Genomic DNA, 26,882 nt, shown 5'->3' with positions numbered 1-26,882 from the left:
AACTTACCAAGAAAATTAAGCAAGGTTATAACATCCTCAAAACTTTTGTCTTTACTTAAACCTAGTCAATATATTGTCTGCCAAGATTATTAAGGCACTGAAAATTTTAGATAGAGATATTGGATTTGACTCATTTTGTCTATGCTTGATGACCAAAAATTTTAGTATTACTTTTGTGTAGTGATTTTCACTTTACTCTATTGTCTCATGTTTAAGTTTTGGTCCAAGGAAGAGGGGAAGAGGAAATTAATCCTCATCTTACTTCTAACATTACTTCTTACCCTCACTATTTATTCTTTTAAAATGAAATTAATGATGGGATTATGAAAAGATTAATAAAAAGAAAACTTGCTATTCTATTTTTTTTGGCTAAAATATTATTTTTATCCCTAAATTTTACATGAATTTTTTTCTCACTCCTCCTAAACTATTAAAAATATTATACTTGTCAATTTTTAGTATTAAAAGTTCATTTTTAATTCCCAAACTATTGTAAAAAGTTATTTTTTTTCATCCGTAAATTATTGAAAAATTTCTTTATTTATAAGAACTTTAGGTTCAAAAACAATATTTTAGCCTTATTAATTATTTATTGGCGTAAATACACTTTTAGTCCCTACATTTTGACGTTTTTCCATTTAGTCCCTACATTTTAATTTTACCACTTTTAGTCCCTAATTCAATTAACGCGTTCTATTTTGGTCCTTTCCGTCAGTCAACCGACGTAAATTGCTGAGGTGGCTGCTGGAGGAATTAAAATATTATACAAAATGCCACCTCACCATGACACATCAGCATATAAATTTAAAAAATTAATTTATTAATTTTAACTAAATAATAACAAAACAAAAAAACAGAATTAATAACCCTCTCAAAAAAAAAAAAAAACAGAATTAATAACTAAAATTCATGATTGTTCTTCATCTTCTTTTGTTCTTCATTTTACAGAGCCTTCTCTCTCTCTCTCTCACCCGAGCCTCCATTGGCCTAGTACCTTGAACTCATCACTCCGATCACCAGCACCACCACCACGGTGGTCTTCTCCATCTCCGAACCAACTATCTCAACCTCGAAATCTCCGATCTGAACTGTCTCTGTCTCAGACCACCATGGCGAAGCCTCTCAAGCTCATCACCGCTACCACCATCGGCGATGGTTTCACATTTCAGCCTCAAATTCTCTCAAAAACCGAAACCTATAAGCTTTCTCGCCCTGGATCGGTCTCACCCTCTCTTCGATCTAAACGAGGCACAACCTCCTAGCTCTGTCGTGAAGCCCAGCCGCCGCCACCACGACGATGGTGGTTCCCAACCTCTCATCCTTTCTCTCTCTAACCCGAGCCAAACACTTCATATTTATCCGATCTCTCTCTAGAACCTAGAACTCAACTTCTCGATCTACTGCCTAGGACGGCGCTTGGAATTGTGGAGGTTTAAGGCTTCACGGATTTGCCAAGCACCGTGGCCGTGGCGACGCGTGAGATCACATGTGGCGGCGCGTGAGCTCGTGATCAACACGGGTATGACAGAGGGTAAGGTACTGGGATTTTTGTGCTCATGTTCTGTGTTTGTGAGGATTTGTGAACATGTATCAAAGAGTGTATATTCTTCAGATCGAATATCTGGACGTGTCGCTCGCGGAGGAGCTGAGCGCGATGAGGAAGAAGATGGAGAGGCTGAGGTCGGACAGAGAGAAAACGGAGAAGATGCTGAGAGAGAGGGACTTGATGTTGGAGATGAAGATTTCTTTGTTTTTGTGTTTTGAATTCGTTTAATTTTTGAGATATTTTGTTTAATTTTTTGATATTTTGTTAATTGGGTATATGGGTTTGATTTGCTGAGAATGCAGTGTTGATTGTGTTAGAATTTGGGGAAGAACATGAGAAGATCTTGATTTGTGGTAGATCTGATGGTGCTGGGTTTGATGATCTCTGAGGTGTTGAATTTGAGTTTTTTCTTCTTGTTTTCATTTATGTCCTAGTGATCTGGGTTTGAGTTCTTGGGTTGCTGGGTTTGTGTTCTTGGGATGGGTTTGAGTTCTTGTTGCTGGGTTTGATTTGGGAAGAACAAGAAGAATAAGTTGTAAAATGAAGAACAATTAGAAGAACAATCTTAATTAATGTAAATTTTAGTTTTTAATTCTGTTTTTATTTTTATTGTTTAGTTAAAATTAATAAATTAATTTTTAAATTTATATGTTGATGTGTCATGGTGACATGACATTTTTTATAATATTTTAATTCCTCCGGCAGCCACCTCAACAATTTCCGTCGGTTGATTGACGGAAAGAACCAAAATAGAACGCGATAATTAAATTAGGAACTAAAAGTGGTAAAATTAAAATGTAGGGACTAAAATGAAAAAACGCCAAAATGTAAGGACTAAAAGTGCATTTACGCCCTATTTATTCATTGTCTATTATTATTATTTTTTTTTTTTGAGAAACAAACACACACACATATATATAAGGGAAGGGGGATGAGCGTTGTCTAATGTCTATCATTGTTGAAGTGAGGTTTTCGTAAATTATTCTTATATATATGATGTTCCTTAAACTTTTTTTTTTGGTACACAAGCCAGTTTGAATAGGTGTTGGTAGAATGTGATTTATTAATTTTGGTTATTATACCAGATATCCACCACTTTCTTGATAAGATATTTGTTACCTCAACAACCAATAAATATCACCGCCAAAATTACTTTTCAATAAAATGTGCCTTTTGAGAAAACATTTATTCGGCATTCCTAATGTTATTAGGTCCTCCATTACTTCGATTTATCAAGTGATTGGCCATTACATCTGGAATATGTGCCAATATTTATAACATTTTATTAATATTTATCACCCAAAAATAATCATTGTTTGTAAATATGGTATTAGTAAAAGAGGCCCAAACCCATAACAAATAAAACACTAACACAACGGTGTATGGAAAGATGAGCACTTTTTGATGGATTCTAGAATAATAGGAATTAGATGAGCACCTTCACTATCACAACGGTGTATTATGGAAAGAAAATTCCAGTCAATAGCGATAGCTCTTATGATTTAATTATATTAGACGGTCCTTTCAAATCGATATGGTGAAATCCAATTCAATTTGGACCACAAAAAATAATAAATAAAAATAAAGATAAATATCCAGTTACTCTAGTCCTTTCAACTTGGCTCCCATTCCCATTATCTGCATTATTGTGTGTGTATAAATATCCACTCATATCATTGCTTCTTTATTGCGTATAACACTCGCCACCCAAATTCTCTGTTTACTTCCTCTGCTGTAATGATGTTCAGTATGGGGAAAATGAATCATCAATACCTGCCTTTATTCCTTGCCTCTTGTTTCTTCTTCATTTCTCTTTCTCAAACTTCCTCTAATACTTCCACTCATCATCATTGCCTCCCTGACCAAAGTGCTCATTTGTTGCAACTAAGGCAAGAATTTGTTGAAAGGAATTATTCTAATTACTATGATTACTATAATGGTTCTTATCCAAAGATGAAGTCTTGGAAGGCAGATAGTGATTGTTGTTCCTGGGATGGGATCACATGCGATACACAAAATGGTGAGGTGATTGGCTTAGACTTGAGCAACAGTTGGCTTTATGGGCCTCTCAACTCTAACAGCAGTCTCTTCAGTTTGCGTCATCTTCGGAAACTCAACCTTGACTCCAACAACTTCTCTTCCTCCATAATCCCATCTGAATTTGGCCAGCTTGTAAGTTTGACGCATCTCAACCTCTCTTTGTCCTTCTTACATGGCCAAATCCCGTCGGAAATTTCATGGCTATCCAATTTGGTTTCACTTGATCTCTCTTTCAATTATTTTAAATACAATGTTGTTGGTGATTATTATCATTATAAACTGTTGGATCTCAGAAGAATTGATCTTGAAGCACTTGTCCAGAACATGACATATTTGAGAGAACTTCATCTAGGCGGTGTGAACATTTCATCGTCGCTACCTCAATCACTGGCAAATTTATCTTCCTTGACTTCTCTTACTCTGCTTGACTGCAATTTGCAGGGTGAATTTCCCTCAGATATTTTCCTGTTGCCCAAGATACAATCCATTGATCTGTCATATAATCGGGAACTCGTTGGTTTTCTTCCCAAATTTCGGTCTCGTAGTTCCCTAAGGGAATTGCATCTTTGGGCAACAAATTTTTCTGGGGAACTTCCCAATTCAATTGAAAACCTTGGGTCCTTGAATGTTTTGGATCTTTCTGGAACAAATTTATTTGGGGAATTGCCCAATTCAATCAGCAACCTCAAGTCCTTGAATTATTTGGATCTTAGTTCAAGTAATCTTTCAGGAACAATTCCCCCGTCTATTGGAAACCTATCACAGCTTACTTATCTTTCCCTCTCATATAACAATTTCCATGGTCAGCTTCATTCCACATTTGGAAACCTTGCAAAACTCACTTCTCTAAGACTTGACAATATCCTTTACAATCAGGAAGTACCATCTTTCCTAGGAAATCTTACACAGCTAGAAGAGTTAAGCCTTTCACAAAACAATTTTGACGTGGGCTTCCCAATTTGGCTAACAAATATTACTAAACTTCGTTGGATTGATTTCTCCCAAAATCAGTTGAAAGGGCCAATCCCATTCGAAATAGGCACACTTCTTAATTTGTCTTACCTTGACTTGTCATATAACTCACTCACAGAGGCCATTCCCTCGGTTTTGTTTACAATCCCTTCATTGTCTACACTATATCTAGATCAAAATCAGCTCATTGTCCCTCTCAAATTCCAAAATAACTCTTTATCACCATTATATGCCCTTGGATTGAGTGAAAGCAAAATGAATGAATCGATTCTAAGGTCAATTGTCAATTTCACTAAGCTACAAAGGCTGTCTCTTTCTTCAATCAACCTAAAGGGCAAGGTGGAGTTAAACACTTTCTTCAAGCTTAAAGAGCTTCAAGTGCTCGATCTTTCAGGTAACCAAGTATTTGCTTCAAAAACAAATATCAATTCAACCCTCCCCAAATTTTCTTCTTTGTCAATGTCTTCTTGCAATTTGACTGAATTTCCTGATTTTCTGAAAGCCCAAAATGAATTGCAAAGATTAGACCTTTCCAATAACAACATTGAAGGTAACATACCTAAATGGTTTTGGAATGTTGGAGAAGAGACATTGCAATACCTAAATCTTTCTTATAACCTTTTAAGCAAATTTGAGCAACCTCTAGTAGTTCTTCCTTGGAAAAATATGTACCTTTTAGACTTGAGTTCCAACATGTTGCAAGGGTCATTTCCTATTCCCCCATTGTCTACAAATTATTTTTTTGTCTCAAAAAATAATTTTACCGGAAGTATCCCCCCAATGATATGTAAAGTGCATACTCTGGCAGTCCTTGATGTGTCTAATAACCAATTGACTGGTCATATTCCACATTGTTTGCTGAACTCAAGCAATTCTCTTCTAGTATTGGCTATGAAAAATAACCACTTTCAAGGAAACTTGCCTGAAACATTCAAAAATGGATGTAGTTTGGTGACACTAGACTTGAATCACAACCAAATACATGGGAAGATTCCACGAGCACTAGTCAAATGTAAAATGCTAGAAGTTTTGAATCTTGGAAATAACAAATTGAATGATACATTCCCTTTCTGGTTGGAGTCTTTACCAGAGTTACGAATTCTTGTCTTGCGAGCAAATAGATTCCATGGTCCTATATGGGATCCGCATGTAAATTTTGGCTTATCCAAGCTACATGTCATTGACCTCTCTCACAATAATTTCTCTGGCAAGTTACCATCAGATTTTTTTCAAAATTGGAGTGCAATGTCAGGGGTCACTGGCTACGACAAATCACAATCGGGGTACATGCAAAACACTTCTAGTTATAGTACAGACTCATTGACTATAGTGAATAAGGGAGTAGAATTGGAATTGGTAAAAATCTTGACCATATTCACAGCTATTGATCTCTCTAACAATAGGTTTTGTGGAGAAATTCCAGATAGCTTGGGGAACCTCAAGGCACTAATTGTACTCAATTTATCAAGCAATAATTTTATGAGCCATATCCCATCATCGTTAGGAAACCTAGTTGAGCTTGAATCTTTAGATCTTTCTCGAAATAACATCTTTGGTGAAATCCCTCAGCAGCTAACAAGTCTCACATTTCTTGAGTATTTAAACCTCTCTCAAAATCAACTTTTTGGTCCAATTCCACAAGGTGGGCAATTTTCAACGTTTCAAAGTTCCTCTTTCGAGGGAAACATTGGATTGTGTGGCTTTCCGTTGTCAAAGAAATGTGGAAATAATGAGATACCAACTTCTAAAATGAGAAATGAATCATCATTGGAAAAAGGATTTGGTTGGAAAGTGGTAGTGATAGGATATGCTTGTGGATTGGTAATTGGATTGGTTACTGGACATGTTGTCACCTCAAGAAGGACAGATTGGCTTGTGAGAATTTTTGGAGTGAACTTACATACGTGAAGATTAAGACTAGCAGAGGCACTTGCTTTAGATTTATAGTGATTGTAATGATTGTATTTAAGTGTGTAATAAGTTAAGCCTTGTTGAGTGTAATGAAATAATTATAAGACTCTTAGAATTATATTGTATTATACAAAAAGAAGAAGAAGAAGAAGAAGAAGAAGAAGCATGCTTACCAATATCATATAAGTATGTCACCATCTCACTATAGCTTAAAACAAATCACTACATGGCTTCTCGAAATTTTTTAAAAAAAATGGTTCAAGGGACAATCTAGAGTCTTGATTTGTGGTTAAAACAAAGTTTTGAATTTCATTTCAAAGACTATTTCGGATTGACTATTAGAATATAATATTTTGGTACTAGTATGTACCGGTATATTGTTTCAAAATTACTGTTATATATAGGACAAAGTTTTGATACAAACTTGGTTTTAAATTAAGGCAACAACTTTCATTAAAAAAACTAACATAACTATCTAATTTGAAAATCTAATCATTGAATTGCGTGTTCTTTATGTTCTTAACACACATGTCAAATTTTGTGCCAATTGGATGTTATTTACAGTTTGTTCCATTAACTTTATATTTCGCCAATGCCATTGCTAAATTCTATTCTCATATAAAGAATATTGCCATTCGATACTTCCTAGATCAGACTATTCACTTTGCAAAAACACCAAAAAAATATACTTTAAATCATTAGGAAGTAAACCATTAAATATCCACACAAATTGGAGACTCACACAATGTCCAGAATTAAATGGGTAACTCTCATCTTTGGCCCAAAATGTGATATCTAACACAAGGCCCCAACCATAGTATTCAATGCTGGCAGATTCACTAGAAACATCTTCCATGAATTCAGTGATGGCTTCATCCCATCTTCATCACTATCAATTCAATCTTCCCCTGATCAAGATGTTGTACTTATGATATCAAAGGCTCTTGATTGATGCATCAATAAGTACACAGAAATATTACGTGTTGTCACTAAATACTTTATCATAAACCATAATAATTATACTATCTCTGATTGTTTCCCTCTTGCCAATGAGAGTATTATATCGCATGGTTTGGTCACTATAGACCCTAAATGAATACCAAACTAAAAAAACGTTCACACATTTCCATGCCTTAGTTGACAAAGCGTATGGCCCAAATTCCAAATCAAAACTCTCTCTCTCTAAATTTAACCCTTCAAAATCTAGGTTAATTCTTGTGTTGATTCGTTGTAATGGTGGTGCAGGTCATGTAATTTTGAACCAAAATGAAGTAAAATTTGAAGCTAAAAAGATTAGTTTTAATGTGATTATTTTTGAGCCAACACCTATGAACCCTATCCACAAAGTTTATGAATTGATACATTCAAGCAATGCAATGATTGGTATACGTGGTGCAGCCCTTACGACTGAATGGGCGGTGGAGGTTTGCTATGCAAGATTGGCTAGGAATGTGGGGTCAGAGTAAATGGAGTATAGGATACAAGCTGAGCAAAGTAGCTTGATAGAGAATTAAAACAAGGATGACATGGTAATAAGAGACCCAATTGATTTAAAGGAAAAGATTGGTCCCTTATGACTCAAAGCACTAGCATTTGGGTGTAAACCACCCCCCCTAGTTGTTATTTTAGCAACTAGACCCTTAAAAGCAAGCTCCATCCGGTTATGTAAACCCAAAAAATTATCCATCCTAGCTACCTGTAGCTTAAAAAATAATAAAAAGTATTTTACCAACTCATTTTATAACTCACCCTACATCCCAGTTTTTATTTTTACATACAACCCAATAAAATAATATAAACTACCTAACAAAATAATAAAAAATATTTTTATCTCTCTCTTTCCTCCCACTATCTTTTTCTCTTCACACACAACCACAAGATTAAATTTTTTTTCTTTGCAACCTATGAATAGTAAGCATTAGCATCCGAAGGTGCAAAAAAAAAAAAAAAAAAAAAAACCTACTTTATCTATTTTGTATCCTCAAACACTACTTTATCTATTTTTCTAGCTCATTTTATAACTCACCCTACATTTTAGTTCTTATTTTTACATACAACCAATAAAATAATATAAACTACCTAATAAAATAATAAAAAGTATTATTCTCTCTCTTTTTCCTTCACTCACTTTTGCTCTTCACACACAACCACATATTAAAATAATTTTTTTTTACAACCTATGAACAGTAAGGTTGCATATATGCAACCTTACTATTCTTAGGTTGCAAATTTTTTTTAAGTCTTCAAACCCAGATGGAGTGAGTTTTGAGTCGCTTAGGTTGTAAAATCGTAACTAGGGGGTGTTTACACCCCCCAATGCTAGTGCTCTAAGGTTGCATATATGCAACCTTACTATTCATAAGTTGCAAATTTTTTTTAGGTATACAAACCCAGATGGAGTGGATTTTTGCTCTCTTGGGTTCCAAAATAACAACTAGGGGGTGTTTACACCAATGTGGGTGATATTGTTCCATACCGGCCGGTACGGCCAGTATATACCGTACTGGCCAGTGCACCGGTACAGGTATACCCCCCCTGTTTTGTACTAGAAAAAATATCGGCCGCATACTGGCCATACTGGCGAAATCCGGCTGTTTCAGCAGGTAAATGGATACCAGGCCGACACATGAAACACGAAATGCAAATTTAAGTAAGCCAAGAAAACCCAGCAGAAAGAAGGAGAAAAATGAAAGAAAAATGCAAAAGGTAATCGGTGAACACTCAGGTTTTTTAAACTTACAAAACCGAAAATTCCACTTTTGGGAGAGAGAAAGAGGTAGAGTGAATGAAAGACCAAACCTGTAAAAGAGAGACTTTGTTGTTACAGATTTTTTGAGGAACTAGGGAAGACACAGACAGGGAAGTGGGGAGAGGAAGAGATGAAAAGTGAGAAGTGGGTTGGGAAGACAAAGTAAAGGACTGGAAAGGAGTTTATTAGATTGCTTGGAAAACTGTATCAGATTGCTTGAAAACCATAATTTTAGTAGAAAATGAGTTGGCTTCTTTCATTATTTTTTTAAATTACCTTTAATTTAAAAAAGCCAATACTGAGACTTGAACTAGATGACATGACAGTGAGTAGACATTTGATTTAATGAGTTGAGAATTATATATATATTAGGGGAAATATTTTTATTTTTGTTCATTTAGATTTTAGAGTAGATACTTTTCTATATAATTTTTTGAAGAGTATTCTTTATTTACTTTTTTTTTCTCAGGAAAAAAAAATAAAAAAACCTCTCTTTATTTACTCTAAAGTATCATATAAAACATCAAACATACCAATAAAACAATTATTATAACTAAATTTTTATATAAAAAAATCATTATAACTATGTATATTGTATAAAATAGTAAAAAATAGCGGTAAACTTAAAACGGTACACCAGTACTGATCGGTACCCGAAATATATCGTACCGCTGGCCAAATCGGTATCACCTCCGGTACGGTATTGACTTCCTTGGTTTACACTCTCCAATGCTAGTGATCTTGCATATTTCAACCTTACTATTCGTGAGGTTGTAAAGAGAAAATTACTTTTTTAATCTCTCACACACACTTTCTTCCTCTCACACTCTCTTCTTACTTTTTAATTTTTTATTAGGTAGTTTATATTATTTTATTGAGTTGTATGTAAAAAATAAAAACTGGGATGTTGAATGTATTATTGGATAAGTTGGTAAAATAAATAAAGTAATGTTTAAGGATATAAAATAGGTGTTTTTTTATATCCCCATTACTAGTGCTTGTGTATAATTGAAGGAACACATTTGTTTGAATACTTAGGGTCTAAAATAACTTTTGCCAGCATATTACTCCACTTAGACTTAGTAGGACCTGTGCTGTAGTAACAATTCAAGTAGAGGAGATTTGAAATTTAGAAATTTTTATTAGAAACACAAAACATGTCAATAGAATTAGAAGACTCTTGACTTGTATTAATAACAAAATTAGGTTTGAGGAAGTTGCAAATCTGCGCTATGTGTAAGCAAAATTTTAGTTTACTAGATATCAAACGGTTTGTAGTGACCCTTTTAGTTAGTTGAAGATCGATAGCCACCAACAATTTGGTCCCATTTTCGTCTTAAAAGGGTGTCTTTTAAATTTTAATGAGTACCTAAAGTTGTTTGTCCAAAAATATTAAATATTCAATAAATAGTTGTAATGCATAATGTCTTTTAGAAAAAATACATTTGCCAATAATTTTTTTATTTACACTCATAAAATTGTGTTTTTTCTTGATATTTGTACACAGTTTAACTTTTTTTTTTTTTAAATGTACAAGAATTTTAGTTAATGGTCTTATTAAGGAAAGTCACAAAACAAGTGTAGTTTGCTGATTTAAGAAGACATAAGCTCGTGAACAAGCTGCTTACTGCTTACTGCTTACTGCTTACTGCTTACAACTTGGCCCAGTAGGCTTTTGAATGTAATAAGTTTGGACCTATTTGGCTATTTCCATCCCTGACCTAGGTTTCGGTTCACTTTTGGACGGCAAAGATAGATTAATGCCTACTCATTCTAATAGAGAGCAAGAAATATGTTGGTTTTTTCTTTTAACTCAACCTAGATTATCCTGTCTTTCATGGGATGTGCATAAAATATGTTGGGTTTTTTTTTTTTTTTTTTTTAGCTTCATAAAATATGTAGTTATGTACACAAAAAGTGTACAAATAAAATATGAGTCTTACTAATAATATTGCCTCACTAAGTGTCAGCTTACAGGATGCATTGGATTTGGATGTTATGTTGGTCGACTTAGGGGGAAAAATCATTGCACCAAAACACAAACCTATTAAATAACCAAAACACGAATGTGATCTTTGCGTGGGTATTTGGTTCATATCTTTTAATGAGTTTTAAATAAGGAAAAACTATTCTCCAATTATGCACAAAGGTAAACTTCTAAATTATGTCAATAACATTTTGCTTCAACCAAGTGTTGTTCAATTACTTCTTCTACAAAAAAAAAAAGTGTTGTTCAATTATGTGAAGAAAAATGCACTCTAACTCACGATCGACATTACATCACATTAATCATTTTCGACTTAGCAAAAATGATTAATCATCATTGAGCTTTTTTCTTTTTCTTTTTGAGAAACAATCATCATTGAGCTTTGATTGGGTATTTTGGATTCTCTTTTTTTCCTTATTTTTTTAGTGGGAGCTAAGTTAGGATGTCTTTCTCTACTCAAATACTTTTATAATGTAATTTAGCTGTCTCTTTTAAATCACAGGCTAACGTGTGATCTTGTACCCTCCTAATGCTTCCCACGTCTCTTCCATGAGGTTGTACTCTCTCTCTCTCCAAAAACTTATTCCATAGAAAGTTTTAAGTCAAGAAAATCAGACATCAGGTGAGCAAAAGATTTAAAAAATTCTTAAGACTTTTTTGCTCTTCAATAATACCTTTGTTAACACTTTATTGTGCTTGAAGTTTTAGATTGAAGATCTTCAATTAGAGGAGCTTTAGAGCCAGCAAGGTGGGATATCTGTTGATTGTTTATAGTTTATGCCCAGAAAAGGATGGATAGATAGGAAAGCTTCAATCTTGGTATCAAAATCGAAATCATCTACAGAAAAGCTTGGATCGTATAGCGATATGAAGAAGAGAGATTCAACATGCCTTGCAATAGTAGTCATTTTTTTGGTATTTCAGCTTTACTTATATTTATCACCGGTATCGAGAATGAATGTGTCACGTTCAACCAAGACCAGTCAAGGTATGTGTTGCAAAACCCTTTTACATTCTCTTCATTTGTCGTGTGAAGGCACTTACATTTGCTGTCTCAATATAATCTGCGTGTCACATAGACTCTCTGTGATCAAAATCAGTCACAATAAGGTGAAGAGTCTTGTGGTTAATTAAGTGATGAGTATCTCTTATTACAACATACCAAGCCTTTGTAAGAATTGGCTCCACTAAACTCCCTCGTGTTATCCTTTATCACTCATTAACTTGTTTTTTAGTTTGTATTAAAGAATAAAAACTTGTTTTCTAATTGACAAGAGTTATGTAGCAGAACTAGTCAATACCTCTTAGTATGTTTATGATATCCAAAATTCAAATATTTTATTCATTGTTGTAAGTACTACTGAATTATAAAATAATAGATAAATAAATAACTTTTATTTTCTGACTGATTTGATATGTATGTTGGAAGAGACTTCCTCCTAGGTATCTAGTTCTCATCGTATAAAAAATTTAAAATATTGTGGGGATTTTGGTTTGGAGGGATTGAGACAAAAGTTACATTGTGAAGGCATCTATTTATAGACCAACCGCTCGATCACAACTTAATCACAATGTGTAGATGCTTAGTAATATTTTATCAAATGATTTATATCTCTTTGGATCTTGTGACATTTGTCAAATTGATCAACCTTAAGATTTCCTATTTCCCTTTAAAATTTAGGTATAAATATGGCATTTATTATCCTACCAATTAAATTGGCACGAGTGGCATAAAGTGCAATATAAAATGATCAATTATAGGTCAATATGTGTCACGTAGTTTTTTTTTTTTTTAGATAGTTTCAACCTATAACGTCCGTTTTTTATGACGTCTTTTTATCATCAAATCAAGACACCAATCAGTTTTTGGTATAGACGGAGATTGAATCTCAGGTCTTTTATTCAACCTTTAGTGATTTTACCAGTTGAACTAATTGGAACTCACATGTCACATAATATTTAAATATTTATTGCTTCTCGAGAATTAAAATTATTAATTAAGTTTTTGTGTTTGGGTTTTTTTTTTTTTTTTTGAGATTCTCTTAATATATCATTTTTCAATTGATAATATAAATTTGGTTGACAAAATTGAAATAGCCTCCCATCTCTAAACTTATTTTTGGGACTTTCTTATGATTGTAGGTAGAAAACACAGGTTACCCAAATCAATCAACAAGAGGGAAACACTCACTCCACCATTTCCACAATCCACTCAAGCAAAAGAAATCAACTGTGACCGTACTCACAATTTCTATGACATCTGTTCAATCAATGGCCCAATAGTCCTAGACCCCACTACTTCAACATTCTTTCTAATGGACCCTACCATCTCTACCCCACAAAAGCCCATGGTAGAAAAATTGAGGCCCTATCCACGCAAATGGGAGAGTTTCACAATGCCTAGAGTCAAGGAGGTCGCCCTCATCTTAGGCCCATCAAGCCCAAAATGTAAAATCCAACACAAGGCCCCAGCCCTAGTATTCAGTGCGGGCGGGTACACCGGGAACTTCTTCCATGACTTCAATGATGGCTTCATCCCCCTCTTCATCACCGTCAATTCGGTCTATCCTAATCAAGATGTTGTTCTCATGATATCGAAGGCTCGTGATTGGTGGGTTAGTAAGTATACAGAAATAATACATACTTTCAGTAAGTTCCCTATTATAGACTTGGATAATGATAATACCACTCATTGTTTTCCTTCAGCCAGTGTGGGCATGATATCACATGGCTTTATGACTATAGACCCTAAATTAACACCAAACTCAATAACCTTCACACATTTTCGTGCCTTCCTAGACAAAGCATATGGCCAAAACCAAACCCAAAACCAAAACTATCCCTCTAAATTTAAACATTCAAAGTCTAGGCCAATTCTAGTGTTGGCTAGTCGAAGTGTTGGTGTTGGTCGTGTACTCTTGAACCAAAATGAAGTAAAACTTGAAGCTGAAAAAATTGGTTTTGATGTGACTGTTTTCGAGCCAAGAACTACAACCCCTTTGAAGGAATCTTACGCATTAATAAATTCGAGTCATGCAATGATTGGAATACATGGTGCAGCACTTACACATTCATTGTTTCTTCGACCTGGCTCTGTGTTTGTGCAAGTGGTGCCACTTGGGGCTGAATGGGTGTCACAGGTTTGCTTTGAAAAATCAGCTAAGGATATGGGGTTAGTGTACATGGAGTACAGGATAAAAGCAGAGGAGAGCAGTTTGATAGAGAAATATGACAAGGATGACATGATGATAAAAGACCCAGTTGCTTATAGAGGAAAGAGTTGGTCCCCTGAGGTTATGAGCATATATTTGAATGAACAAAATGTTAAGTTGGATTTGGTTAGGTTTAGGGAGTACTTGAAGGAAATGTACAAGGAGGCCAAGAAATTCATGGACAAAGAGGGATAGTGATAATGGTCCTGCATATTGAAAGGACACTAGATAATTTAATAAGTATATTTTGTACTTGTATTTATTTTTTAATTCTTTTTGTTTATAATTCAGAGTTTGAGATAAACAAAAACGGAAGCTTTGAGATAAGCATAGAAGAAGTTCGTTAAATATGTTTACTAAATGAATATCTTGTGGAGTGATCATTATGTCAAGAGTGCACAGTGATAGGATTTAAAGAAAAAAATCACTGACACGAAACTAATAATCAAATGGAGCCAGTGCTTTAAAATTTTATAAGAAATTATCATTTCTATATTATATGAAAACAAATGTTTTACATTGGATGAAGATCACACACTCAGGTTCCTCATCTAACATGAAAATGAATACACAATACGATATCACCATTGCCTACTACACCCAACATATCTCTCTCGTTTGATTGGATAGTTTAAGTTGTTTAAAGCTCAAGAACAACTTAGTTTTAAGTACATTTTATATAGGTGGACATAAAAAAAAAAGGTTCCAAAAAAAAAATTTAAGAATAAATGAATAACCATAATAGCATATCAAAAATTTGCAAGTTAAGCAAAAACTAAAATCTTTTACTCCGTTCTAATTCTTGGTTAGTTTTGTACGAGAGAGAGAGAGAGAGAGAGAGAGAGAGAGAGAGAGAGAGAGAGAGAGAGAGAGAGAGAGAGAGAGAGAGAGAGAGAGTTCAAATTTGAGAAATTATAGAGAAAATTTAAGTATCAACTTAATGAAATTGGTCCGTTCTAATCTTGATTTTTAGAGTTTCACAACAATTAGGGGAAAAATCAAAGCCTTTTAATTTATTTGTCTAGAAAAACTACATTTTTAAACTTGAATCAACAGAGAAAGAAAAAGAAAAAGAAAAAAGTATGAATATATAATTTTTCGGACTGTGAGCTATGTCATTCCATCTCAAAACCAATTGGTGATGAGGAGAACATACTCAAATCTTTCATGACATTCAACATCACACTACACGGGCTTGTTTTTAAAGTGGTTGTAGAGAGTCAAATTATGGTCACCCTAACAATCCCTCCCTCACAATGACACTCCGATGACTCGAACCCTTGACCTTGGCTCTGATACTATTTGTCAGATCGTGAGCTATGTCATTCCACCTCAAAACCAATTGGTGATGAGGAACACACACACAAGTCTTTTATGGCTTTCGACATCACACCACACAAGCCTATTTTTACAGTGGTTGTAAGGAGTTAAATTATGGTCCCCCAACATAATTGATGTAATGAAATAATGTCAAAATTGTATTTATTTAGAGGGCTAAACTATGATAGAAACCTTTTTATTAAAATTTGTTAAGCCTCAACCCATAACTTATTAATTTCATGCTGTGTCATGTTCGCGGGTTGTAACAAATTTCGTCACCTCTAATTGATGCACCTATGGACTATGAAGATCCAAGCACAACATTAACCAATCTAAATTCAAATCTTACATATACCAAGAAAGAAGCCAAAATTCATTGATGACTTAACTTAACAGTTAAAGAACAATTTTCATATAAAAAGAATGTAATAAGTTTCAAACCCTATAATAATAATAATAATAACAATATAAAAGACAATGGTGGCAATGTAAATGTATTTTTAAATAATTTTAAATTATTAATTTTAAACTAAACTCTCTAAAATGTAACTGGCCTTTATATATAGAAATTCTTTAAATTTCATATCCCCACTATTTTTATAAAGGACATAAATTTTTTTTTAGAAACATAAAAAAATAATAAAAAAAAAATTAAATGTAATACATTAGGTTCCCAATTAAATCAAAACACATGGTTGCATTGACCAATAAAGTAAAAACAGTGTTGTTATTCCCAAGAATAATTGGATTCAATGCAGCTATGCCTTTAAATTAATTGAAAAACCTAACCTAATGCACCTAATTAATGAGCTGTACATAAATTTACCCTCTTTTAAAACAGACAATAGGCTTCTTTGTGTAGAAATAGATATGTAGAATACATTTTGTAGTGCCTACTTTTATGAGCTCAATTGTGTTGTTTGGAGGGCACCCACATTCAAGTAAGCTTGATCAACCCCTTTCCTACATCCCACTTTAGTTCTGTCTTTTGATTCTTTTCTTCTCTAATCTCCTAATCAATATTTTTCTTTTTCTTTTTAGTTCTCATTCTTTTCCATTGGTGTTTTCCTTGAATTTGTAATCAAAGTTGTTGTGAATTGACCTTAATTAAACAATGACCATAGTTGTTAATTGAAAGCCTGGTCATTTTCATGTACTAATTAATCTGAGGTTTTAGTTTTATTTTTTATTATAGTCCCAAGAGCACATTCTTACATTACATACATATGTTAATTCTCCAAATCAGATCTTTAGTGCCTGAATTCTTCTTCTGCTTCTTTGTTCAGAGCCCAGTTATATATATGTTTAAATAAAAACCAAAAATAATTCGATATTTTGAAGCATGAATAGATTTCATTTTTTCCACTTCTTTCTTTTGGAGAACCCTTATTTATCTTTATAGTAATCTTACTAATTTTATCAACAATTAATTCTAACTATTAATAACTAGTTCTTTCACTTGTACTAAGTGCATGTTCAGAGAATCTTTTATTTTTAATTAAAAATTAATATTTTGAAATTATAGTAACATGAACTAGTTATATTTTGAGTGTATAGCACATATCCTGATTTCACATATAGAATTTGATTTTTAAAACATCTTTTTTTACTTAATTTCTTTATTTGATATTTACTTTTGAGAATTTGGCCCTTTTATGTGGGTTTATCAGTGGGGTATAATATTTTGTGAGAGTAGAATTTGATGGGTGTGGGGTCAAAAACACAAAGCCTTGAATTCAAGATCAACACAACTAATTTATAATGTATGGAAGATAGAAATTCACAATAGAAAAATTAATAAGATGTTTGAAGGTAAAGACAAGAAAATCAAGACTTTTATACATAAGAATCGTACTCCTAAGGTACAAAAAGGGGTTCTAAAGAATGAATACAAGTGAAGACTCTTCTTTTTTTTCTCTTTCCTTTGGTTTTTTTTTCTGGATCCCTTCTCCTGTTGCCCTCCTCTTCCTTTTATAGTCATTCTTCTCTTCTTCTAGTTGTCCTGTTATTAGCTAGATTTAAGGGGATACTTGTCTCGTCAACACCTTCCCCTACCATTCTTTGATCATGAAAATGGACTTTTGGAGGTGTTTTCACTGTTCAAGCTAGTTAGTCAGTGAAAGCTCGGATTTGTGTAAATAGACAAGAGCTTGTTTAGACCCCCCAAATTAAAATTGCAGCTAGATAGCTTTTACTCTAACTTATACTAAGTGCAAAACAAGAGTCAAGAAGCGCAAACAACCATTATCACTACCCCAGGCCATATTCATTCATTATCAACAATAAAAGGAAAGTTTAAGAGTAGGGAAGAGAGATGTAAATACAAGATAACACCGAGAGATATAAACACAAGATAACATCGAGGAAACCGAAGAACTTAGTAAAAAACCTCTCCATGACCCTCCAAGTCAAAATCAATCCACTAGAGAATAAAGTTAGAGTACAAGAATAACAAAAGACCCTCTAAGCCTAAACTACCCCTTGTACTTGAGCCCTCCAAGCTCCTGCTACCAACTGACTTCTCAGAGTCTTGTCTTCTCTAACTTTCCGGATCCTGCAATTCAGCTTGATTGCATCCGCCTGATTGCATCCGCCAATGAATGGCTCCTTCCAATGCTTCCCAACAACACCAAAATCTCACTTTACACTCAGAATGGATGTGGTAAGTATTTTGGCTATCAACCTCTCAAGGATGTAGAGTTGGAGAGGTAGGAGTTGAGGAAAACCACAAGGAAATGTGTAGATAATTGTGGATATGACAATCTCTAACTCTCAAGTGTATTTTTTAAGATTTTCTCTCTAAAAAGCACTCCTTAAAATTTGTAGGTAATGGGGGTATATATAGCGTGAGTAAAGACTTGGTAAAGCAAAATGTCACTTTTTACCAAACAGAGAGTTTCACGAGTCCTTCGCGGGGTGGCCTTACCCGCGAGACACTCGCGAAAACCTCTGGTCTGGTATGACTCTTCATCTTCCAGTCATGTGCTCTACATGTGGCTCTTTCGTGGGTAAGTTTCTCGCGAGACACTAGCAAAATCCACTTGTTCATCCTTTTAAGTTCGAGTCTTCACAATCTCTCACACTCATCCCTTACAATTAAAAACTCACATACATACAAAGAAAAATGATTGAAGAAATTACAATCAAATTTGGCACAAAATTAAAGCCAATACAAAATAGTTATAAATCACAACTTTACAGTCAGCATTCAATGTGATTGCATTAGGTGAGGAGAGCCTTAAATGCAGAGATGACTATTACATTGAGCTCTGCATTTTCCTCTATGTATTCCTTGGGAAAGTAGGTGAAAAGGGGGGATCCTCAGCTAAGCAAATGGCTGCTTCTCGGTTAGGCCACGTGCTCCTCGGGAAGATAGGTTTCACGAATTACCACGATAATGGGCCCAATTGATCTTCTCTCAATGGAAGGCTTGTTCATCCCTTCTCAACCACTAAGCCGAGCCCATTTTGCAGATGGGGTTTCTTGGGACTCTCTCTTCGAGTCAAGATCCTCGGAGAAGACTTTTAGGTCCACTCAATGGGGTAGTTTTAAAACTTTCAATTTGTCTTATTATTATTATTTTTCAATATGATAATTTTTTTTGAAGTATAGAAAATGTAGAAGATAAAGAGTTCACCTATTATTTATATATATATATATATATATATTAATTTATTATTTTACTAAGGTTAGTTAGTTTTTTTCTAGACTTTTTTTTTACCTTTTTTTTCTCAGATGAACGTTCAAAATTGCCGGAGAGTCCAAACATTTTTTTCATCAACATATTAATTAAAGATATATCTGAAGCTTCCTATATGCAAGTAATGAAGAGATTAAGTTTAGCAACTGCAACATCTTTGTTGTTTTTGGTGTTTATCTATGTCCATCTCAGTCTCACAGCTATAACGAATTTGACAATCTTTCAAGGTATATCACACATGCCCTCTTAAACTTTCTATTTCTTTCTTTCTTTTTGGTTTTTCTTTTTGGATGAATTAAACTTCAAAATTCTTCTGAAGTTCTGCTTCACATAAGCTTGCATAACACAAATGCTCTTATCCTCTGTCAAAACTACCAAAATGTATGACATCAAATGCTTTTACTTATTTGTGTTTCTGATTTTTGCGTATGACAATAAAAAATAAAAAAAAATTTAAAAAAAAAACCTTTTTCTCATCTAATCAAGTCAATTTATCCATACTAAAGTCCTTTGTTATAATAAATACATGAAAAAGTCTATAAATACAACTTTTGTACTCTAATTTTGATATGATTGATTATGAGTGTATTTTTCGGTCCGTGAGTTATGACACTTCATCTTAAAACCAATTGGTAATGAGGAAGATACTCTCAAATCTTTTATAGCATTCGATATCACACCCCACAGACCTGTTTTTAGAGTGGTTGTAAAGAGATAAATTGTGGCCCCCTAACAATCCCTCCCTCACAATGACACTCCCGCGACTCAAACCCATGACTTTAGCTCTGATACCATTTGTCAAATTGTGAGCTGTGTCACTCCACCTTAAAATTAATTGGTGATGTGAAAAACACACTCAAATTTTTTTATGGCATGGCATTCGACATCATACCCCATGAACTTATTTTTAGATTGGTTTGTTGGAAGTCGAATTATGTTCCCCCAACACTCTTAGTCACATTTTGACCATAGTATGTTGATTTTTTGTTTTTTGTTTTGTTTTTTTTTTATTTTTTTTTATTGAGAATCAACCATAGTATGTTGAATTGATAGTGATATTCATTACTTCTCCTTTTTCTTTTTTTGACAGAATTAAATCGCTTTAGAGTCGTATTTTCACAGAGCCAATTAGAACAAGCTGGACAAATCACTTGCAACCGTTCTCATGCTTACTATGATCTGTGTTCAATTGATGGTCCCACACTGTTAGAACCAATTACCTCAACTCTCTATGCATTGGACCCCATCAACTCTACTCAACAACCCATATCCATATGGTTGAAAACTAGACCATACCCTAGAAAATGGGACAAAGGAGCAACGTCCATAGTCAAACAGTTGACTCTCACCTCAGCTCCACACAGCACTCAATGTGAAGTCACACACAATAGTCCAGCCTTAGTATTCAGTGCAGGAGGGTACACTGGGAACCTCCTCCATGATTTCAGTGATGGGTTTGTTCCCCTCTTCATCACCATCAATTCTCTCTTCTACAATCAAGATGTCATACTTGTGATCTCTGATTGCAATGATCTATGGTGGCCCCAAAAGTATGCTGAAATTCTTGCTCAATTCAGTCACGATCCAATCATTGATATCAAGAAAGAGAGAGTCACACATTGCTTCCCATCAGCAATCATAGGGCCAATAAAACATGGGCCCATGATTGTGGATCCGACATTACTACCTCACCACCCAAAATCCCTCAATGATTTTCGAATTTTCCTAGAAAAATCATACAAGAAAAAATGTGGTGATGATGTGCTAATTACATCTAATAATAGGCCACAACTTGTGTTTGTAATTCGAAAACTTGATGTGGGGAGAGCAATTTTAAACAAAAAAGAAGTTATAAAGGCAATCGAGGAAGTGGGATTTGATGTAAATGTTCTTGACCCAACAACAACACACACATTGGCTAGGGCATTTAGGCTAGTTCACTCTAGCCATGCAATGTTGGGGGTACATGGTGCAGGACTAACACATATGTTGTTCCAAAGGCCAAAGGCAGTGTTGGTGCAAGTGGTGCCAATTGGAGTAGATTTGCCTTCGAATATAAGTTTTAAAGGGCCAGCAAAGAATTTGGGATTGGAGTACATGGACTACAAGGTAAAAAACAAAAGAAAGCAGCTTAGCTGACATATATGGGACTAATGACTTGGTGCTAAAGAATGCAGATGCTTATGTTCATGGGAATCAATATATATATATATATATAAAAGCAGAGACCTCATACGGGAGAGTATGAGGTTCTGCCATGTGGCGCACTCTATGAAGATAATTGAAATACCTTAACTCACATCAGAGATAAGAACAAATTAATTATTGACTTTTGGTTTTATTTGGTTCAATATTTTAAGACTTTTCTAATTAAAAAAAGATATTCTTTGTATTATTTGGTTCAATGTTTGAAGACATTTCATCTCTCAAACATACACACAAAACACTTTGCATTTTAATTCACTTTTTCACCTCTTGCACTTCTAGCCCTTTATATATACCTACTTATTGCTCTTCATGCTATCCCATGTCAAACACACATAGACAAAAAATGATGTCATTTACCTTTAATCTTTCGACGACACCTACCTAACTCTAACATTGTTGCTTCATCTGCTCCTACCCCGTTTGAGTTGGCTACAACCAAGGAAGGAGGGTTTGTGTTTTATATTGAATGACAATGGTGATTACGATTCTGATATCAATGTCGGATGTTGTAAATTTGTGGGTTTTGTAAACGATGTGATTAACCGTGGGTGTTTGAGATGTGTATTTTGTTTTAGAATTAAGGGGAGAGAAAGACACATTCTATAAGAAATTTTATTCTACAATTTTTCTCCGAAGTTTTTTTTTTCATTACTTCAATTGAATAATTATAATGAATATGTGAATGCAATTTATAATTGTTGCTTTTTTTGATGAACTCATTACTAATAAAGTTTTATAACAACTATGCTATAATACATATATAACATTCTCCAAAATCATCTTATAAAATATTACAATATTATCTGTGCATTGCACGGGTAACTTACTAGTTATATTAATATGAGGATACATGAGCACCCAAAATTTGAAGATTGATATTGTGAGGTTTAAGAGATACTTGGTGAAGGTATACAAGAAGGCTAAGAAATTCATGGACATGGAAAGTTAGCTCATTTTTATTTGGGGGGCCAAAACAAAATTCAGCTTTTTTCTAGCTTATTCAGCTAATTTCATTTATGTTCAACTTTACCCAAAAAAAATATCTTTTTTTGAAGGTACTACAACTATATTTTTGTCAAATAAGTTCTCCCCAAATAGATATAGTTGAGCTACCAAGGAAATGGGAAAATTATGTCAGCTATATTTTCCGTTCTCCCTTAGGCTGTGTACAATTCATTATTTATGATATATAATGTAGGAAATCACATGTTCAATGCGTTTAGATTGAAGCGTATGCTTAATTATTGAATATTATTATTTTTAATTAATTATTGAATATCCAATAATTAACTTTTTTCTTATAATCATTATCTAGAGAAAAAAAAAATTGAATAAAAGGTGAAACTGTGAAAGAGAAGTACAAATCTTTCAAATATAGTGGCCTACTCTCATTTCCTACACTTTATTAACATTTTTTTACATGTATTAGTTGCAACGATAATCAGCAATGCATGGATCCAATTTGTTATCTTAGGGAGAAAATCATTGAGAATTTGCCGTGCACTTGAAAACAAATACTCCTTAAAAAGTCAAGAGTCTTATATTTCAACTGGTTGACATTTCTTACGCTTTGTTTGTTTTTGGTTGACATTTCTTACGTTCTGTTTGTTTCAACAGTAATGTTTTCTAAAAAATAAGTCATTTTTCAAGAAGTATTTTCTATAAAACTATCTCATTTTCCAATGTTTGGTCGCAACTTTAAATGAGTTGAAAAATAACCTCCTAACTTCCTTTATTAGCTTGCTATGAGATATAGTTGTTTTCCAAAAAAAATTTAATGGAAAACAATCTCTAAAAATAAGTCATACTTTTTATATTGACCAAAGATAGTTTTTCTTTGACTTATCTTTTTTTTTTTATGCTACCAAACACTGAAAAACATAAAATAAAACAAAAAAAACTATATTTATATAAGGTTTCCATGGAAACAAACGGAGCGTTAGTATTTTGAAGACATTCAAAATTCAAATCTTTCATCTTCCTTTATAATTATTAAATTATCCAAAGAAGAAGAAAGAAAGAAAAAATTCAATCTACAATCAAACTAGGAAAGTTGTCAGCATGGATTTGTTTTTTAATGACAATAAATCTCAGAAAAAAATTGCAATCTACAATCAAACTATGAAATATGTCAGCATGGATCTTTTTTTTAATGATAATAAATCTAGGGAGTAATTTCCTGGATTCTCATTTGAATATCTTAGAGCCATTAGTAACCTTCCTTCTTCTTCTTTTTAGCGGATCCACCCTAACAACTAACGGGCTTCACTAATATCAAGGCTCTGTCATGTTAACAAATTTATAATCCAATTTGACCATGCATATCCCTAATTACAATCAATTTAAAAAAGATTTCAATATGGAAATTTATTTATTAATGGAAAATAATTCTAGGAAGTAGTTTCTTACTGGCATCTCTATTTGTAGGGGCTGCCCAAGAGTTACTCATCTTCTTTTTGCGGATGACAGCATCCTCTTTAGCAAAGCCAATGCAGGGGAATGTAGGGAATTAATGAATATCCTCCAAAAATATGAGAACGCCTCAAGTCAGAAAATTAATACTGACAAATCCTCGGTCTTCTTCAGCTGTTATCCATGAAGCAGCTAGGAACTAGTCTCTAACTGGCATCTCTATTTGTAGGGGCTGCCCAAGAGTTACTCATCTTCTCTTTGCGGATGACAGCATCCTCTTTAGCAAAGCCAATGCAGGGGAATGTAGGGAATTAATGAATATCCTCCAGAAATATGAGAACGCCTCAGGTTAGAAAATTAATACTGACAAATCCTCGGTCTTCTTCAACCCCAATATACCTCTCAAGAAATTAAGGAGGAGATATTTGCTATTCTTGGTCCTATGCAGGACTCATGACACTCAAAATATCTTGGCCTCCCATCCTTCATAGGAAGATCGAAGAAGCAAGTTTTTTCTATCCTAAAAGAGAGGATTGGGCAGAAGCTTGTCAGCTGGAAGGGTAAGCTTCTCTCCAGGGGGGAAAAGAAATTCTCATAAAAGCAGTAGCACAAGCTATACCCACTTACACCATGAGTTACTGCCTCCTCCCACAATGCTTATGTGATGAAATTGAAAGCATGGTGAGGAATTTCTGGTGGGGCCAAAGGCAGCAAGAAGTTAAGATGTGCTGGGTCAATTGGAAAACAATGTGCAAGCCAAAAACTCAAGGAGGCATGGGTTTCAGGAATTTGCAAGCTTTCAACAAAGCAATGCTTGCAAAGCAATTATGGCGTATCCTCCAACATCCAAACTCTCTTGTGGCAAGGGTTCTCAAAGCTCGATACTTCCCTACCGGAGATATTCTGAATGCTAATCTTGGAAGTTCCCCATCATACTCTTGGAGAAGCGTCCACAGTAGTTTAGATGTAATAAGGAAGGGCACCCGTTGGAGAGTGGGAAATGGGAAGCTAATACATATTTGGGATGACAAATGGCTGCCTACCCCTTCTACTTACAAGGTCGTATCGCCCCCCAAACAACACCCCATAATTCACAATGGTATCTTCCCTCATTGACCCCACGACTAGGTGGTGGAGAGTGGACATGATAAGAACAATCTTCCTTCCATTTGAAGCTGAGTCAATCTTGAGAATTCCCTTAAGCCACCACCTTCCAGAAGATAAGATTATTTGGACAGGGAACAGCCGAGGCATCTTCACTGTCAAAAGTGCTTACCATATAGCAAACAACCTTCTGGATTCAAAGGTGAATGGGGAATGTTCACTTGGAGACCCTTGCAAGCTGGTATGGAAGAAACTATGGCACCTTCACCTACCAGCAAAAATTAAGATTTTTGCTTGTCGAGCGTGTGTCAATGGTCTCCCTACATTGGAAGCTCTTTGTCACAGAAGAATTACTCAAAAGAAGGAATGCCCTGTTTGTGGTTGTGATGCTGAAAGCCTTGACCATGCCCTTCTTAACTGTGTATTTTCATCCTCGATCTGGAGTCTTTGGTCAGAAAGTCCATGCCGCACCCATAGCATAAATAGGTCCTTCTTAGACACTACAATTTATCTATCCTCTCATGCAACCCCCCAAGACTTAGAGCTCTTCTTTGTCGTTGCTTGGGCAATATGGCTTAACAGGAACAAGATCGTGCATAAGGAAAGCAGCCTCTCCCCCTCTCAGATTTGGCAGCTTGCAAAGAACACCATTAAGGATTTTGTTTGTTCGGCCACTTGGGATCCTGGCCAATCCAGAATCCCCCCAACCAGCTGGACTCCTCCCCCCCAGGATTCCACAAAATTAATGTTGATGGGGCCTCCTCTAAGTCTGACAGTTCCTCAAGTGTTGGAATCATTATTAGAGATTGTAAAGGCTGTGTGGTGGCTGCTATGTGTAAACCCTTCAGGCTTACTATTCAGCTGAGCAAACAGAAGTCTTGGCGGTGGAACATGGTATTCTCTTAGCTCAAGAGCTTCGGCTGCCTCAAGTTATCATAGAATCCGATTCAAGCAATGTCATTCAAGCAATTAAGGATGGGGCGTTGGAGAGCAACTTGGGTCATATCATTCATGGAATTCTCTAGGTGAGTGAATCTTTTGAGTCCTGCCTTTTCAAGCACATAAACAGATGCTTCAACATGGTGGCCCATGAACTTGCTCAAAAAGCTAGAAGCACTGTTTTCAAAACTGGACCAGACCGGGAGGTCGGACCGTGAAAACCGGGAACCGGGATGAAAATCGATTTTTTAAGCATAAAGAACCGTATTTTTAGTTAATTCCGTGAACCCCTAAAACCGGGGTTGGACCGCACGAACCGGTCAAGAATCGTGCGGTCCAACCCCTTAGCAATTAAAAAAAAACAAAAAAAAACAACTTAGCACAATTTTATTCTACTTAATTAAATTATCCATCACTTACAAGGAATAAAAAAAAATTATAATTAAAATCCTTCAAAGATATTCAACTTTACTTCAAAAATTAATCATAAATTTTAATATTTTCATGGTTATTATTTTATTTTATTAACTTTCTTATTTAATTATTAAATATATGCTTGAAAATCATTAAATTTCCCTCACATATATAGATATATTAGTCAATTTTGCTAGTTTTATAAATTCAATATCTATATTTAGGCTTTAATTAATTATTTAATTAATTATGATATCATCACGGTTCGACCCCGGTTCAACCTCAGTTCGACCTCAAAAACCTTGAACCTCTCCCTTTTACGGTTCAATGAACGGTCCAGCTTTCAAAACCTTGGCTAGAAGGACGGT

At 34.5% G+C, this 26,882-nt stretch overlaps 3 protein-coding genes across 3 annotated transcripts; all 3 read left to right on the top strand.

The window, feature by feature from the left end:
• The first annotated feature begins 3,244 nt into the window (after positions 1-3,244).
• On the top strand, positions 3,245-6,655 carry LOC142627343 (receptor-like protein 7). Its single transcript, XM_075801188.1, has one exon. It carries the CDS (start codon positions 3,284-3,286, stop codon positions 6,464-6,466), a length of 3,183 nt encoding a protein of 1,060 aa, XP_075657303.1. The 5' UTR covers positions 3,245-3,283; the 3' UTR covers positions 6,467-6,655.
• Positions 6,656-11,764: 5,109 nt separating this feature from the next.
• Positions 11,765-14,618, top strand: LOC142627009 (xylan glycosyltransferase MUCI21-like). The gene is made up of 3 exons (XM_075800782.1): positions 11,765-11,827; positions 11,914-12,193; positions 13,348-14,618. Exons 2-3 carry the CDS (start codon positions 11,983-11,985, stop codon positions 14,610-14,612), a joined length of 1,476 nt encoding a protein of 491 aa, XP_075656897.1. The 5' UTR covers positions 11,765-11,827; positions 11,914-11,982; the 3' UTR covers positions 14,613-14,618.
• Positions 14,619-19,561: 4,943 nt separating this feature from the next.
• Positions 19,562-21,576, top strand: LOC142629209 (xylan glycosyltransferase MUCI21-like). The gene is made up of 2 exons (XM_075803176.1): positions 19,562-19,664; positions 20,528-21,576. Exons 1-2 carry the CDS (start codon positions 19,562-19,564, stop codon positions 21,574-21,576), a joined length of 1,152 nt encoding a protein of 383 aa, XP_075659291.1.
• Positions 21,577-26,882: the final 5,306 nt, after the last annotated feature.

This window comes from Castanea sativa, chromosome 3 (assembly GCF_040712315.1).
Source record: "Castanea sativa cultivar Marrone di Chiusa Pesio chromosome 3, ASM4071231v1".
In the NCBI taxonomy this organism is placed as follows: Eukaryota; Viridiplantae; Streptophyta; class Magnoliopsida; order Fagales; family Fagaceae; genus Castanea; species Castanea sativa.
This window is presented reverse-complemented; position numbering and strand designations above follow the sequence as displayed.